The sequence below is a fragment of the Tiliqua scincoides genome, chromosome 2, assembly GCF_035046505.1.
Source record: "Tiliqua scincoides isolate rTilSci1 chromosome 2, rTilSci1.hap2, whole genome shotgun sequence".
Classification (NCBI taxonomy): Eukaryota; Metazoa; Chordata; class Lepidosauria; order Squamata; family Scincidae; genus Tiliqua; species Tiliqua scincoides.
Genome location: NC_089822.1, coordinates 100,094,755 through 100,110,898, shown reverse-complemented (window position 1 = coordinate 100,110,898; position 16,144 = coordinate 100,094,755). Strand labels below are relative to the sequence as shown.

The 16,144-nt window shown below is 41.8% G+C and overlaps 1 protein-coding gene across 1 annotated transcript in view; it reads right to left on the bottom strand.

Moving 5' to 3' along the window:
• TNKS (tankyrase) overlaps positions 1-16,144 on the bottom strand; it is a 92,914-nt gene that overhangs the window by 28,090 nt on the left and 48,680 nt on the right. Inside the window, exons 6-11 of the mRNA XM_066613574.1 lie at positions 7,754-7,848; positions 6,159-6,225; positions 3,188-3,374; positions 2,376-2,497; positions 950-1,041; positions 777-855 (exon numbers count right to left, since the gene is read on the bottom strand). Of these exons, the coding sequence (XP_066469671.1) occupies positions 777-855; positions 950-1,041; positions 2,376-2,497; positions 3,188-3,374; positions 6,159-6,225; positions 7,754-7,848 (642 nt within the window). The remainder of the gene's footprint in view (positions 1-776; positions 856-949; positions 1,042-2,375; positions 2,498-3,187; positions 3,375-6,158; positions 6,226-7,753; positions 7,849-16,144) is intronic.

Sequence of the window (16,144 nt, the reverse complement as noted above, 5' to 3'; positions counted from 1 at the left end):
ATCAGTGAGATTTTCAGCCCTCCCCAGTGCACAGTTCAGTGTAAATTCTTATATTTCAAGCATTTACAAGTCTAAAAACAAATAAAATGGACCTTACCAGCTGAAGCTTCTGTTTTATTCTTTGGGAGGGTGCTGCCTTCTGGAGCATTTGATGAGCCCCACTTTCATCAGACTAGGACCATGCAGCTAGCCTTGCATTCCCCTTTGCCTGACTTGACCAGGAGCCAAGGCATGTTTGCTTATTTGTGCGTAAACATGACCATGTGGCTCAGTTTCATTTTCCATAGGGTTCAATACATTCATCTGATTGGAGGGAAGGACTTCCTTTTGGGGTTTTTTATTTTGGGCTGCTTTCATTGGATAGGAACCATTCTGGTGTCATTGGATTCCTCTCAGCCTGCCCTTTCCAACGAACTATGGCAAGTTCACCTACTCGCGAGGAAACACGCAACATGGCTCAGTTTCATTTTCCATGGGGTTCCATGCATTTTTTTGTTTCTGGTTTTTTGGCCATAACTTTTAATGAAAAGGAGATGTTTCAATCTGTTATTTTGCATTGCATTACACTGGAAATTCCGCATCCAACAGTATACAGCATGATGGGGTTACTCCTAACCTTCGCATTGTTAGTGATGCTGGGGCATTTGTGGTGCCACCCCCCCAAGGGTGGTACCTGGGGCAGACCACCCCCACTCCCAGCTAGCTACGTCACTGCATAAACGAAGATAACTTTCCCCACACAGTGAAATATTTTTAAAGTACAGTCCAAAATTTACCTTTGCTCCATGCTTATGAAGGACTTCCATAACATCATTATGAGCTCGTTCAGCAGCAACATGCAAGGGAGTCATGAAACTAGATTTTAAAAGAAATATGTTATTACCAGCCTTCAAATGTACCTCTTGCATCTTAATAAGTGTTAGGGTTGTTTTTTAAAAAAAGAACATACTCTTTATTTTTCTCATTGACAGTGGCTCCTTTTCGAAGCAACAACTCTGTGACTTGTTTTCGTTTGGGGTGAAGTGAAGCCACAGCACAGTGCTGTAAAAGATGCAAAAGACAGTTTAGGGCTTCAATTCTACACACAGTTTTGTAGGAGTAAGTCCCATTAAACTCAATTGGCCTTATTTTTGAATAGACATGCACAGGATTGTACTTTAGGAAAAATTAGACCTGGAATGGAAAAATCAAAACTAAAAAATCTAAGACACGGATGTCGCACTCACAGTAGCAGGAAAATACAGGAGGGGAGTCATATCCATGGATCCCATATCAGTGGATTGGGTCCAGAGGTCCCAAGTGCCCCAGCTCTGGAGCAGAGCTCCCCTCGACTCTGGAGGGTCTTCTGAGCCCAGCAGAGGACGTCCTTAGCCTCTGCTTGGCTCAGACTCAGCAGTATAGCTCAAAAGATGTGACTTCTGGTTTCATGGAGAACCATTGGGAGGACTGGTGAAGCCCTTCAGGATAGCTCATGGATAAGGGAGCATGCCTGTAATCATAATTTAGAGACTTCATTCACTTGCAAATGAACAGTAAAACAAACAGTAAAAACGGTTGCTTTTGCTTCAGAATTATTTTCTATTTGGCAAAATGTAGACTTTTTTGAAAACACTGTCTACTCTAGCAGATAGTGAAGCAATTACAGCTGGAGAAATCATTACTAATGCACAGGGTTGTATTACTATTTTCACAGCAAGAAGACAACTTGAAAAGTAGTACAGGAAAGCAGTGTTATCCAGCGGGGAGGGGAGCAGGGGAGGCCAGTTATCCCAACGTGCCAGCTGACAAAGCTTTCACCACCCCAAGCTTTCAGCTCCCCACTCTGTTAAACAAGAGAGCCTCTCCACCCTTCTTTCGTGACAGCCCTCTAGGGACAATGCACACCCTACCTGCTTTAGGACGTCCTCTTGTGGAAGAGAGTGGAATGTCTCCATTCCCAGAAGGAATGGAAGGAAACAGGGTGGAGAGGCTCTGAAGAGGGAACCTTGTCAGGTAAGTGAGGGAAGAGATTCGGAAGTGGGTGGGTGGGGCTTGCTTGGTTGACAATTCATTAAGCAAACCATCTGTCCAGCTGGCATCTCTGTCCCCACTTAAACAAGTGCCAGAGAACATAGCTTTATTGTACTATAGCTCTGAATGGCAGAAATCTCACTTTGCAGCTCAAACTGGGCTAACAAAAGAGGATGCTTGCTGTGGGTTCCGCCTTAATTCAGCCATTAAGTCACTAGCAGATCAAATATCAAGTTAGATCTGTAAAGGACTGAACTAAATAAACCTTGAAGACACCAGGCTACCTGCAGATCACTTCAACAACAATTACGTACATGAAACTTTAAGTACTGCCGAAAGCAAACAGAGTGACTTTATAATCTCACCAGTGCCGTCTCATGGGACTGCGGCTGCTTGAAATTAATGACCTCCAAGGCAAGTGTCTTCTTTACTTTGGCTAAGTCTGCTTCCCTTGCTGCTTGTAATAAGGAATGTCCTTTGAATTCATCTGCAGGGCAACAAATGTAATATTCATGAGTGTCAGATTTATATAACATTGGTTTAGAAAATAGTTAAGGGGAAAATGTAATTCCATATATCTCACTAAGAACTATTCTAGTGCAAATATACCCAAGTGAACCTTGTGAAGACAAAAATATTTTGGGGGCCAAGAGGTATAAGGAGTTTCTCTTTTCCTGAAAGAGCTTGATTCTAGTTTAGGGTCCTGGATTAAGAGAAGTGAAACAAACTATAGTTTGCCAGTTCTGACCCAGCGACTGGTTAAAATTTACTTCAAACTGGGAGAGGTTTTAGTGCAAGGAGACGAGGAAGAGGCCAAGACTTCTTTACTGTTAATTCATGCAGTACTAAACAATGGTCTCACATTTCACCTGAATCATACCATTATCCTTCTGCTGCATGGGGGGGGGGGAGGGAGTTGTGGAAGTCTCCTCTGGAAAAGGGAACATTTGTACCCATCATGGGAGTAAGCCCCCATGTTGTGGAGGGGTCTACTTGGACCTGTGCTAATGAAATTGCTGGTGCAGGTCCACCTTGACCCATGGCATGGGATCAGGTCTGGAAAGGGGGCAAAGATTCAGCAACAGCCACTGGTCAATACAACATCTTTCACCTTTCTGGCAAAATCACAGTAAGCCTATCAGTCTAGCATACAAAATTTACATCAAGAGATACCTACAAGTGAGTCTCTCTTTCAGCTCAGGTGTCGGGGCCATGTCAACAGCACTCTTGCCATGACAGTTGACTAATGTAGGATCTGCGCCATGACTGAGTAACAAAGAACAAACTTCCACACGATTCTTTGAAGCAGCTTCATGTAATGGAGTAAACTGCCAGAGATCCATTGCATTAACACAAGCTCCATGCTAAGTAAAGAAAGAATAAGACAACTAAAAGTTTAAATGTAATGTCGGCATTTCTGTTAATTTTAGCGCTAAAACAGATTTTATCATCTAATGAAGCCTAGGTTGCAATGAATGGATATTTTAACACATGTTCAATTAATGTAATAAGGACTTGACACTCCATTTGCCTGAAGATAAAATCCAAAGGTCGCCAGTTCCGAGGTGTGCGACCTTGAAGCAGCTGTCAAGCTGAGCCGAGCTATTCCATCTGCTCTGAGCGTGGGAGGATGGAGGCCAGAATGTGCGACCAGACCAAGAAAGAAACATCTTGAATGTTGTAGTTTCTTGAAAGAAACCTTCCTTCAAATTGTAAAAATCCCTACGGGGATTTAAATTGCCTGCCTGTGTAAACTATCACGTCTAGTTTTGGAGACACGGCATAGCCTCTTTCATGAATGGTTCAAGCAACTTCCTCATGAGGAAACCTACACCATGGCTTCCTCATGAGGAAGCTGCCTGAACCATTCACTAATGAGGCTATACTATATAATAATAATAAATAATAAAACTTTATTTCTATCCCGCCCTTCTCCCCAAAGGGACCCAGGGCGGCTAACAACATATAAAACAGATTAAAACATAATTTCACAAACAGATAAAAACACATTAGCAGAACCCATAAAAACAGTAGTCAGATAAAAGTCAGAATAAAAGAGCATAAAACAGCAGTACTTAGAGGAATCAAGCCTGTAAAAAGCAACTAAAAGATGTATAAAAGATGTTAAAAAGGCCATGAAGTCAGAAGGCTTGATTAAACAACAAGGTCTTCAGGCCTCGCCGAAAAGTTTCCAGAGAGGGAGCCATTCTCAAGTCAAGGGGAAGGGAGTTCCACAACGTTGGTGCCACTACTGAGAAGGCCCTATTTCTTGCTGCCGCCCCACGTACCTCCTTAGGCGGCGGCACTTGTAAAAAGCCTTCTCTGATGACCTGAGAGGACGAGCCGGATTGTACGGGAGTAGGCGATCTCTAAGATAGCCTGGCCCAGAGCGGTATAGGGCTTTAAAGGTCAAAACCAGCACCTTGAATTGGGCCCGGAAACGAATGGGCAGCCAATGTAGCCCCCGGAGAAGCAGGCTGACAGAGTCAAACCGCCTAGCTCCAGTGACCACACGGGCCGCCGCATTCTGCACTAATTGCAGTTTCCGAACCGTCTTCAGGGGCAGCCCCACATAAAGCGCGTTACAATAATCTAATCTCGATGTCACCGTAGCATGGATCACCGTGGCCAGGTCTGCACGATCCAAGTACGGACGCAGCTGGTGCACCAGCCGAAGCTGAGTGAAGGCCCCCCTAGCCACAGCCGCCACCTGGGAATCCAGGGGCAACTGCGAGTCCAGGTGGACCCCCAAGCTGCGGACCTGCTCCTTCAGAGGGAGTGCAACCCCATTCAGAGCAAGCCGATAATCCAGCACCTGCATCGAGGATTTCCGAACCAGGAGAGCCTCTGTCTTGTCCGGATTTAATTTCAGCTTGTTAGCACCCATCCAGATCCTCACTGCTTCCAGACAGCACTCCAGGCCCTCAACCGCCACCCTGGAGTCTGGAGAAAAGGAGAGATAAAGCTGGGTGTCATCAGCGTATTGATGACACCCCACTCCAAACCCCCGGATGACCTCTCCCAGCGGTTTCATGTAGATATTAAATAGCATGGGGGACAGAACTGAACCCTGTGGCACCCCGCACTTCAAGGGCCAGGGTGTCGAACAGGCATCCCCCAGCACCACCATCTGGGACCGACCCTCCAAGTAGGAGCGGAACCACCGCAAAACAGTGCCCCAACTCGGCCAATCGGCCCAGAAGGATACCATGGTTGATGTTATCGAAAGCCGCCGAGAGGTCCAGCAGGACCAACAGGGACGCACTCCCCCTGTCCAGTCCCCAGCGTAGGTCATCCACCAAGGCTACCAAGGCAGTTTCTGTCCCAAAGCCCGGCCTGAAACCAGATTGAAAAGGATCCAGATAATCCGCTTCATCCAAGACCCTCTGGAGTTGGGCCGCCACCACCCGCTCAATTACCTTGCCCAGAAATGGGATGTTGGAGACTGGCCGATAGTTGTTCAACACAGTGGAATCCAGGGAGGGCTTCTTCAGGAGGGGGGCGAACCACCGCCCGCTTCAAAGCAGGTGGCAACGTCCCCTCCCCCAAAGAAGAGTTAACCACCCTCCCCGTCCACTCAGCGAGTCCACCCCGGGCAGCTCTTATCAGCCAAGCTGGGCAAGGGTCAAACAGGCAGGCAGACGGCCTCACACTCCAAAGGAGTCTGTCCACATCCTCAGGCTGCACAAGCTGAAAAGAATCCCACAACACAGGACAAGCAGTTGCCAGGGGGACATCATCAGACATTGTCAATGTGGCATCCAAGTCGTAACGAATGCGATCGATTTTATCTGCAAAATGTTGCGCAAACACGTCACAGCGGCTGACCATGTATTCCTCCTGGTCCACTGGGCCTGATTGAGGAGGCCCCACACCACACGGAACAGCTCTGCCGGACGGCTATCAGCAGACACTATATCTCCAAAACTAGATGTGATAGGGCAAAACGGATGTCATTTTTGGAATCGGCACCCCAAATTCATATCAAACCAGCATAAAGTTTGGGAAAAACTTTTCTGACCCTCAGTTTTGTAAGCCTGTGTTATTGGGGATTACATCTGTGAAACACTTTGGACAGAGCGCTATACACAAGCTAATCATTAGTTTAACATAACTATACAATGTGGAATTATTTTTGTTTAACTTACCTTTAACAGCAGTTCTGTAACTTCATAATGTCCATAGGAACATGCATTATGGAGAGGAACAAGTCCACTACAATAAAAAAATTAAGATTACATTACCTGAAATTACTTATGGAATTAAGAACCACATTTCTCACAAGGAAAAGTATACATTTAAAGGTTTTCATTTTAATTAAACCCTTAAAAATATCTTTGTTTCAGTTCAATTGCATTTTTGTAAAAATCTTGACTATGCAGTGTAACCAACAAATGTAATCATCAATCTATAATATTAACTGGTCACAGTCTAAAGAGCTTCTGAAGAAATTTTCAAGGAGGCCCAAAGAAACCAGCAATACAGGTCAAACATCACTGCTTTATGGCATAAGAAAAAACCCACTATGTTTAACAATATATGATTGTAAAAGTAATCTTCCAATTTATGAGGTAATGACACATGAATGAAAAGATAAATACCCATTATGGGCATGATCATAACAACTTTAAATTACATATAAGACTGCATTTCTGTATCATTTATGAGTGATTGTAACACAGTAATAAAGTAGTTCTCAAACTTTTTAGCACCAGGACCCATATTCAAAATGATACTATTGGGACCCACTTGCCTGGTGAGAATTCAAAAAAGGTGTTCAAGAAATATTTTTATTTATTTATTTAAAAAACTCAATCCATTTCTTGCAATGAAGCAGCCCTAATGAATAGCCTCAAGGTTTGTTATGTGACCCAGCCTTCACCTGCCCCCACTATCTGCCACTGACAGACTCGGAAAAACACACCAGGAAAAAAAGACACTCAAACATTATCTTCCTAGATTTACACAAGCTTGCAAACTGCAGGAGCTTAGCTCTTTGCAAGGTAGTTAGCAGCTATCTGATTTTTGAATAGCCTCTGGGCTTGAGGCAATCAGTTATCCGATCTTTCCATCACCCATGTTTTAACTGGAGATTCTGCGGGAGTCTAGAAATCGGGTCCCAAACCACAGTTTGAGAAACACTGCGCTAAGCATTTCACTTGTTTACAATGCAATTCATTCACTACACATAATTCCATTTTATTGTCTGGCATATACTTTTCAATAAAATGAGCCTCTCTTATTCCAATATTCATAATCCTGATTATTTATGTTGTTGGGCTAAGTTTTATCAATGTTGCAAACAGAACCCATTTAAAAACTAGACACAGCAACTTAACCAAAACAATGAAAAGCTGCATTAAAGGTATATCAATATACACATTTAGCTTTTGGACCCAACACATGATTTTTAGAGATTTTATAACAGTTCTAAAACATTAATGTGCAATTACTTGTAAAAAATACCATCAGGTGAATTCAAAGATGCATCTGTGCAACTTTAACAAACAACACAAATTCAGCTGCTCAAAATCCAAAGCAACTGGATATACATTATGGTCTACATTCTGAGCCCCTGCCAGAAAGGGAGCTGGAGTCTCAGGACAATAAGCAAGGGTGTCTTTGCTATATTAAACCTTGAGGGGAAGACTTAGCAACTCAAAATCAAGTTATAAATGTACAGCAAAAAAAAAATCCACAATCACTACCAAAGATGGTAAATTTACTATACAATCTTACATACCCCTTATCCTTTGCATGGACGTCAGCACCATGCTGAAGTAACAGCTGAACTATCCGAACTCTGTTGTAGCCTGCAGCCAAATGTAATGGAGTAGACTGTACAAAAGATAGCAACATAAGAAGGGCAATGTTAAGAAGGCTCCCAAGGGTGAACCAAGCATTTTGTGGAGAGCTACTGTAGACACAGGTGGGAACACTGACTGGAAAGCAATTTCACAATGCCTGCTATACCTCTACTTCTACACCAGTGGTCCTCAAACTTTTAACACTTGGACTCACTTTTTAGAATGAGAATCACTGCTCTTTCTTATGAGGGTCGTGTTACCATTGGCCTGAAAACTACTTGAACAGCCTTCAAGTATTTTGAGAGGTGGGTGGGTGGGTGTGGGAAATAAATGCACTCCAGAAGTTGTCTCCACCTTCCTTCACTCTCTGTTCCCAGTAAGTTCACAAAAAATGCTACTATGCTACAGCCTTCTCTATAGTACCCAAACAGTCAAAGCTGTGTCCTCTGTTAACCATCAAAATACTTTCATAGCTTCACAGGTGTTAATTTGTGCTTAAAAACCAATAACTGGTATATGCAGTGGCTATAAAGCAAGAAGTCTTCAGTTCAATTTCACAGTTGGTCATCACCAGTTGAGTTGGTCATCACCACTCACCAGTTGGTCATAGGAGGCCACTCCTTTTCAGTCTCAGCTACCTAGCTGCAATAGGGGACTAATACTATTTATAAACGTTACACAATTGTTGTAAGGATAACATCAAGATAATATTGTACATATGAAGCACTCTATGTGCTCAAAGAAAGTACTATACATACACTAATTATTATTTCTTCTACAACAGAGAGAAAAAATTGGCGTGACGTCTTATAGAAAGCCATTGTCACCATAAACCTCTAAACCACATAAAAGGTACAATGATAATATCTATAGGCATATTCATGTATGAGCAACAGCACAACAAGCATCTATTTATGAGTAGGATTTTTATCCAATTACAATATTCTTAGAAGATTAAAGAAGCTTTATTTTTGATTACAAATGTATACATTTGCACAAAAGGAAAATATTAATTTTGTTCTTACAGTACATGGCATACAAGGCCCATCTTGGAAAAGAGGCACTCTTTCCCCTGAAATAGTGGAAGGCAAATGCCTTTTCAAAGATAGTTTGTTATCTGCCGGTTTTAAAAAGAACACATATTTATAAATACCATGTTGCCCAAAGAACTATGGGCGAGTTCTGGTAAACTGAATATCGATTAAACAGATTATTATCTCTCATTTACTTCTAATGAGAATCACAGCTTTTTCTTTAAAAAAAAAAGCAGCTTTCTTCCTTAGTTATGTCTAAACCTAGGATACAACCTAGTGTAATTTTTTTCTAAAGAAATTAAACAATGGAAATATAAATCCATAGACAATCACAAAGCACAAAACACATTGTACTGATGAACCTATAACATCCTTGCTGTCCTTTTCAAGTGAATACCTTGGAAACAGGAGCTATACACATTGTGGGCAAAGAAGAATTTTAATCCGGAAATCAGAATTGGGATGCAATCTCCAGACAGGAGAAGTTGCTTCTGGCTTATGCATTTTTGTTTTAAATTGCCAGCATTTTCCCTATTAGCATCTTTCATATTAGCAGACCACTCCCTCTGCTGCTGCATCACTAATCCAGCCATGCTCCTGCAGTTCTCTGATTGATTAAGCAGGAACTAGAAATGTGTTTTTTTTTAAAGTCTCCTTTATAGTTCCCTCAGTCTTAGTTCCTGTTTCTTGCCCCTCTCCTCTCCATTTCCATCTCAGCAGGGTCCTATTCTAATTCCTTCTCCAATGCCCTCACTTGTAGCTGGCCTTTCAACTTTCCACACAGAAAAAGGAAAAAAGATGCTTTGCCACTGATTCCTTCCATGCTATCCTCCCAAGACTGCTCAAACAAAAATACTTGTTTGAAAGTCTACAAAAAACAGAACTGTTGTAAGGAATGGAGCTTGACAGAAAAAACAAACAACCTGAGACGTATTTATTTTAATGGAGGGAAAGTATACCTCCAACTGGCCTTTTTCGTTCTGCTGTTGAAAACCGATTCCTGTTGCAATTGTGTTCTGGTACTAATACAGGGTAATATAGAATAAAGCCATTTATGCTATGCAATTAGAACAAATCATTAGCTTAATAACCTAATAGAGCAAGTGCTTAGCAGCTTAATAAAAATAAAACTTAAAAGCCATCACTGTCTCTGCTTGAAGCAGGCCAGAAACGGCAGGCTGGCAGTTTTGCTAAAAATAGCAAAGTCTCAAGGTTGCTCTTGGCAGCATACCAAGGCATCCAGCAGAACAATACACACATTGAATTACAAGGGAGGATGCTGGAATTTCCCATCTTCAGCTCCCTGCATATATGTCATAGTAAACATTTTGCAATTTTAAAATCATAATTCTTTCAGACTTCTTCAAACCAAAAAACAGTGTCAAATACATATGTTGAACACTGGGAGAGCTGTTTAGAGGGTATTATAACAAAGTTTCATAGAAATGTCAAAGAGAATACAATGTTTGCATGCTTGTCAATAATTCTTCAATACTTAATAGTTATTGTCTTTAAAGTGTAACCAATATATATATATAAGCTATTACAGTAAATTTAATTGCCTGATTTCATTAAAAGTTTGATTAAAGCATAAAAACACACAGAATAGTAAAAGCTATTAGATTTGATAATTAAAGATGCTTAAGCCTCAAGTCTGGAATGTAACTCAGATGCAACCTTGGAAGAGGCAGCTCACAGACGATTGGAATGTGGGAAAAGCAACTCCTCAAAGATAACACTCTTGTCTTGGCAAAAGCATTCGCTAAGCTTGTATCTCTGTAGACCTTGAGAACTCAAAGTCTTGCAGAATTTGAACAAGGGAGTTACATCAGATAGACTTTTGGCACCAGAAAGCGGGAAAAACGGGACTGTTATGAGGAAAAGTACATGGACTTGCAACATTTTGGTGAAGGAGCCTTAGCAATGCAACATTATGGTGAGAGGCTTATCTGTTGGCAGGTGGAAATAGGATTTTCTAACAAACAAAGATACAAACAGCTAGACAGAAACAGATAACAGAAGAATCCAAGAAAGAGCCTCTGTCTGGGCTACAACAGACATAGGGAGCTGTAATTTGTTGAAAAATAAATGAGAAAAGGGTTTTTAAAAGCAATCCTTTCTTACAATAAGAGTTTGGTTTGTCTTATATTAAATATACACCACTATACATCCCTTAAAAGGTACACAAAAGGTAACAGGTCACATATAGATTCAGAACATGGAATAGAGGAAAGACCAGAGGACTTAGCTTTAACACAGGTTGGCAGAAAGCCCCAAGGTGTCTGGTAAAGACAAAGAAGGAATGTAAGAGATAAACAGGAGGCTCTTGCCAAGGCCACCTAAGTTAAGGATGCCAAGAAATAAGTACTGAAGACATGCCAAAAGGCCAGTTCTGAGTAAAAATGAGGTTACAGTGCACTCTACTGGTACTTGAAAACAAAGTTTTCTATATGCTTAAATGTATGGTACTGCCTTATTTGAAACCTGTAACTTGAAGCTCACCGATCAAATGTCTGTAAGGCTATCTCTGACCAATCCAGAGAAAGCCCCATCTATGATGTCAAACTCCAGCCAATGAAAAGTGTAAAACTCCTCAAACAAAGGAGCCAAAATGAAATATAAGGGACAGGCTCAGATTGGAAAATTCCTCTCAAGCTTTGGACTGGAGTCCCGTGAGATGCCCGTTGCTGGCAACAAAATAAAGCTTGCAGATGATCACCACTCTTGCCTACTGAGTCTTGCTTTTGAACCTCGCAACACCTTGCAACAGTACAAATGAATCCCCATGTTCGGGTGGATGAAAATAATGAAGACTTTGCCTATGCTAAGAAAGCTGGATGGTGGGAAAAGCTTTTTAATTGCACCGAGCTCCACAGAAAATTGTAAATAACCAGGATTGGATTTCTTTTGGGGGGGGGGGGGGAGAAGAGGAGAAACAGTTGAATTTTTTAGGCTGCAATCCTAACCACACTTTCCTGAGAGCAAGTCCCATTGAACAAAATAGGACTCACTTGTGAGTAGACCTGGTTAGGCTTGCGCCCTTAGTTGTACAGGGTACTAGTTAAGGAAGCAGAAGCACCAGATGTTTTACTGTCTACAATAATGGTTCCCATATAGTGGGTCACAACCTGATTTTTGGTGGGTCAGGGGCCTGCCATGACCAGGAATCTGCAAGGCAAAGTAATACAGAGCACAACTCAGAAGCCGCTTCTGGTTCGCGCCAGCCCATGCTTCACATCATTGGCCACATGGTGCTGAGTCCCTTCTACAAGATATTATGGGGCACAAATTATGCATGGCCAATTATGCGGGGCATGGGCTGACGTAACCCAGAAGCGGCTTCCAGATTGTGTGTCATATAACTCTGCAGCTTCCTGACTGGCAGTTCCCCAAATCAACACAGACACTGAAGTGGTTCGCGAAGATAAGAAGCTTGGGAACTACTGGTCTAGAAGGAGGTGCGCAAAGATTCAGGATTGTAGGAAAGCAAAACTCCTTAAATATGTCTGGAGAAGGATAGGGTACACCTGAAAAAGAAGGCACTCTACAAACTGGGCAGGAAGGCTTCACACACACCCCCAAGCAATGCTCTGTGCAGCCAAGGAGCTCAGCAACCTGAAAATTTGGTGATGATGTAATGATCTAGAAAGGTAAATGATTTGGGATCTCCTCTTTCCATATGAATCTGCTCAGGATTATTTGTTTGGCCTCCTGCTATCTACAATATGGTGGATAGGGACACAGGTCAGGGTCCTTACAGACTGTAAGGGGTCCTTCCCAAAATAGCCATACCTTTGCTGCACCCCTTTTGGAAAGTCACCAAAAGCCGGGCTAATTGTGCTGTTGAATTGCTTCTGGCTTTGTGGTCCTGTTCTTTTCTGGGTAATTTATTCTATATACTTATTTTTATGGCCCATTTAAAAACTTTACACTATAAGCCACCTTGAGGGTGAATGAAAAAGCAGGGTATAAATATTTAAGTCCACTGTGTGGAGAAAGATTAGTGCAATCAGCTGTACACATTGTAAGCCAGCAACCATGTCTGCAACCACAGTTGCTAAAAAAAAAAATACAGCTATGATCACAGAGTAGTAATATTCCCTTATGCACAGGCCAGCTCTCATTAACCTCTCTCAGGCACCCATGCACAAGATCAAATGAAGAAATTCAGGAGGATGAATTGGCTCATTCAAATAATTACAGAGAAGAAAGAACCCATAGATGCTCTGGGTTGAATTGCTAAGAAAGGGTATAAAGACATTAAAAATAGAATCATCATTCTTGTCCTATATGGAGGTCTTTAAGAATGATAGTTTTAAGCAATATCTCCTATGAGAGTAAACATGAGGTACCTGAATGCAAACACTGCAAGACTGAACCATTCAATAAAAGACAACTTGCTTCCCTTCATTTTTAAACTTCTCTTACTGAATGTGGAACACTTAAACCAGTGATTTTCAACCTTTTTCATCTCACGGCACACTGACAAGGCACTAAAAATGGTCAAGGCACACTACCAGGTTTTTGACAATTGACAAGGCACACTATGCTGGCAGCGGGGGCTCACATCTCCCATTGGCCCTATTAATAAATGACTTCCCCCCCCCAAATTCCTGTGGCACACCTGTGGACCACTCGCAGCACACCAGTGTGCCATGGCACAGTGGTTGAAAATAGCTTATTTAAACAATTCCAAAGTGAAATATGCAATTACTGTACTTGATTCTTGTAACTCTTTTTGAGATGATCCTTGGGAATGTATTCTCATTTGTCTGAATAAGAAACATAGCCTATTGGTGAACAACCACGATACCATAGTGAATTCTTTTAGAACCCTTTTTCTGAATTCAGAACTGCCTTTCAATGTTGCAATCCTATTATGCAGGGGTCTCCAAACCCCAGCCTGGGGGCCAGATGTGGCCCACAGCAAGCCTCTTTCCGGCCCACGGCCAACCTCTTGTCCCCTGAAAACCTCAGGCCACTCAACTGAACATGACCAGAACTGTGCTCTGTTTGTGTCTGGAGGGTCTTCTGAGGGCCAGAAAGGTTGAATAAATGAGCCCATTCATTCATTTATTCACTCATCTATGTTCCATCTCTAATTTATTTATTTAAATTTTATATTTTAATTTTTTTTCCAGCCCTCCACACCATGGCAGATATTTGATGTGGCCCTCTGGCAAAAAATTTGGAGACCCCTGCTATTATGTATACCAGTGTTTCTCAAACTGTCGGTCAGGACCCATCAGGTGGGTTGCAAGCCATTTTCAGGTGGGTCTCCATTCATTCATTTCAATATTTTATTTTTAATATATTAGACTTGATGCTCCCATGGTATGTGACTGGATTGGGGGAAATGTTACAGACCTGTACTTTTAACAAGCTATTACATATATGTTTTTAACAATGATAGTAAATGGGACTTAACTCCTGTAAGTGTGGGTAGGATTGCAGCTAGAATTGTTAAATTTTGCTGCTTGATGATGTCACTTCCGGTCATGACATCACTTCTGGTGGGTCCTGACAGACTGTCATTCTAAAAAGTGGGTCCCGGTGCTAAATGTATGAGAACCACTGATGTATACAAAATACAAATAACCTTTGATGGACCAGAAGCAGCTTATCTGTTCAGAATTGGCTAGTAGCCAGCCCAAACCTAGGCATTTCTCTTCAGAAGTAAGTTCCATTGAGCTCAAAGGGAACTACTTCCCAGGTATAGGCGTATAGTATTGCAACCCAAAAGAACCTTAATCAGTATTTTACTGGTAATCTGGTTTCTTGTTTCAAAGGGAAGCTGAAGATTGCAATGTTGGGTTTTAGCTACTTACAGCAGCTGTAGTCTGGTGGCTGAGTGGAAGACTGTTGGAAGAATGCTAAGCAGGAATGGTTCTGGTTGAATTTTGGATAGGAGACTGAAAGTGGTCATGAGACAACAGAGCCAAGAGGAGTTGCTGCTTACAGCTTGGCCAACCTGAAACTGCTCCTGCTGGAAGCTCGGAAGGCATACTCAGATGCCAGATGTGACAATTGTGCCATGAAGGATTCCATCTGGAAGAGAAGGGTTCTATGAGCTGTCCACAGTACCACTGCTGTAAAATCCCATTTGCACTCTACTATGGAGCTTCATAAGCTGCCTTGGGCATTGGTTTCGGCATGGGAAAGGCCGATATAAATATATATCTCAAATATAGTATATAGAGATATAAATCTCTCAAATAAATTGGTAACCAAAATGACTTAAGGATGATAAAACTATTTTCTTCTCCCAGACTAAAAGACTGCTCTAGAACTAGAGACAATGGTAACATCAACATTGTTTATGGCCTCAGGAACACTACAACTGGTCTTCTTTAAATCCAAGTAAAAAAGATCGTGGCAAATTGGAGAGTAGAGCCATCTGGCACTACTTTGATTCTATTGGACTGCTGCTTCAGGCTGATGGTCCTTTTTTGTTCCAATTCAAGTTGCTAGTTATGACCTTTCAAGCCCTAGGACCAGGGTTCTTGAGGGACTGCCTCCTTCCATATGTGCCTACTCACCCTCCAAGATTTTCAGACAGGGCCATCTGCATGTACCACCTCCACAGGAAGCAAGCTGAGGGCAGTGGCAAATAGTAGGGCGTCTTCCATGGTGGCACCACAGTTGTGGACCTCCCTCCCTTGCAGTTTCAGAACTGCCCCTTCCCTTGAGATGCTTTGCCAGGGAGTGAAAACTTTCTTATTTCAGTTGGCATTTGGGTTGTAATCGGGTGGGTTTATTATGATTGGGCTTTTGTTGCTTTTACCACTGCTTATTGCCACCTTTTATTAATGTCATTTTTTATGAGCGCCTTTTACTGCTGCTTTTATTGCCTTTTATTGTTTTACTGCTTATTGCCACCTTTTGCTATTTTATTGCTGCTCTACTGGTTTCTGCTGCTCACTATATTGCTACTTTTGATAGTTTTATTGTTTACTGTTCTAATTTTTTTATATTTTATTATTATTGTATATTTAGTTAGCCACCTTGAGCACCCACCTTTATCCTAAAGGTGGGCTATAAATGCACTAAATTTGGTTGAAATTTCCAAGTGGGCATCTTATCTGAAAAACATTAACCAATGCGAAGCTGAGTAAGATCTTACACTGAAATACAGATCTCCAAAATTGGAGATCTGTGCCCTATGCGAATTAAAATTTTCAAGTTACAATCTATGTTGTATAATATTAATTATAACATGTAGTAATATACATTACTGCATTAATATTTAAATACAACAGCAGACAAGGAAAGGAGACCATGTCTCTTCATATC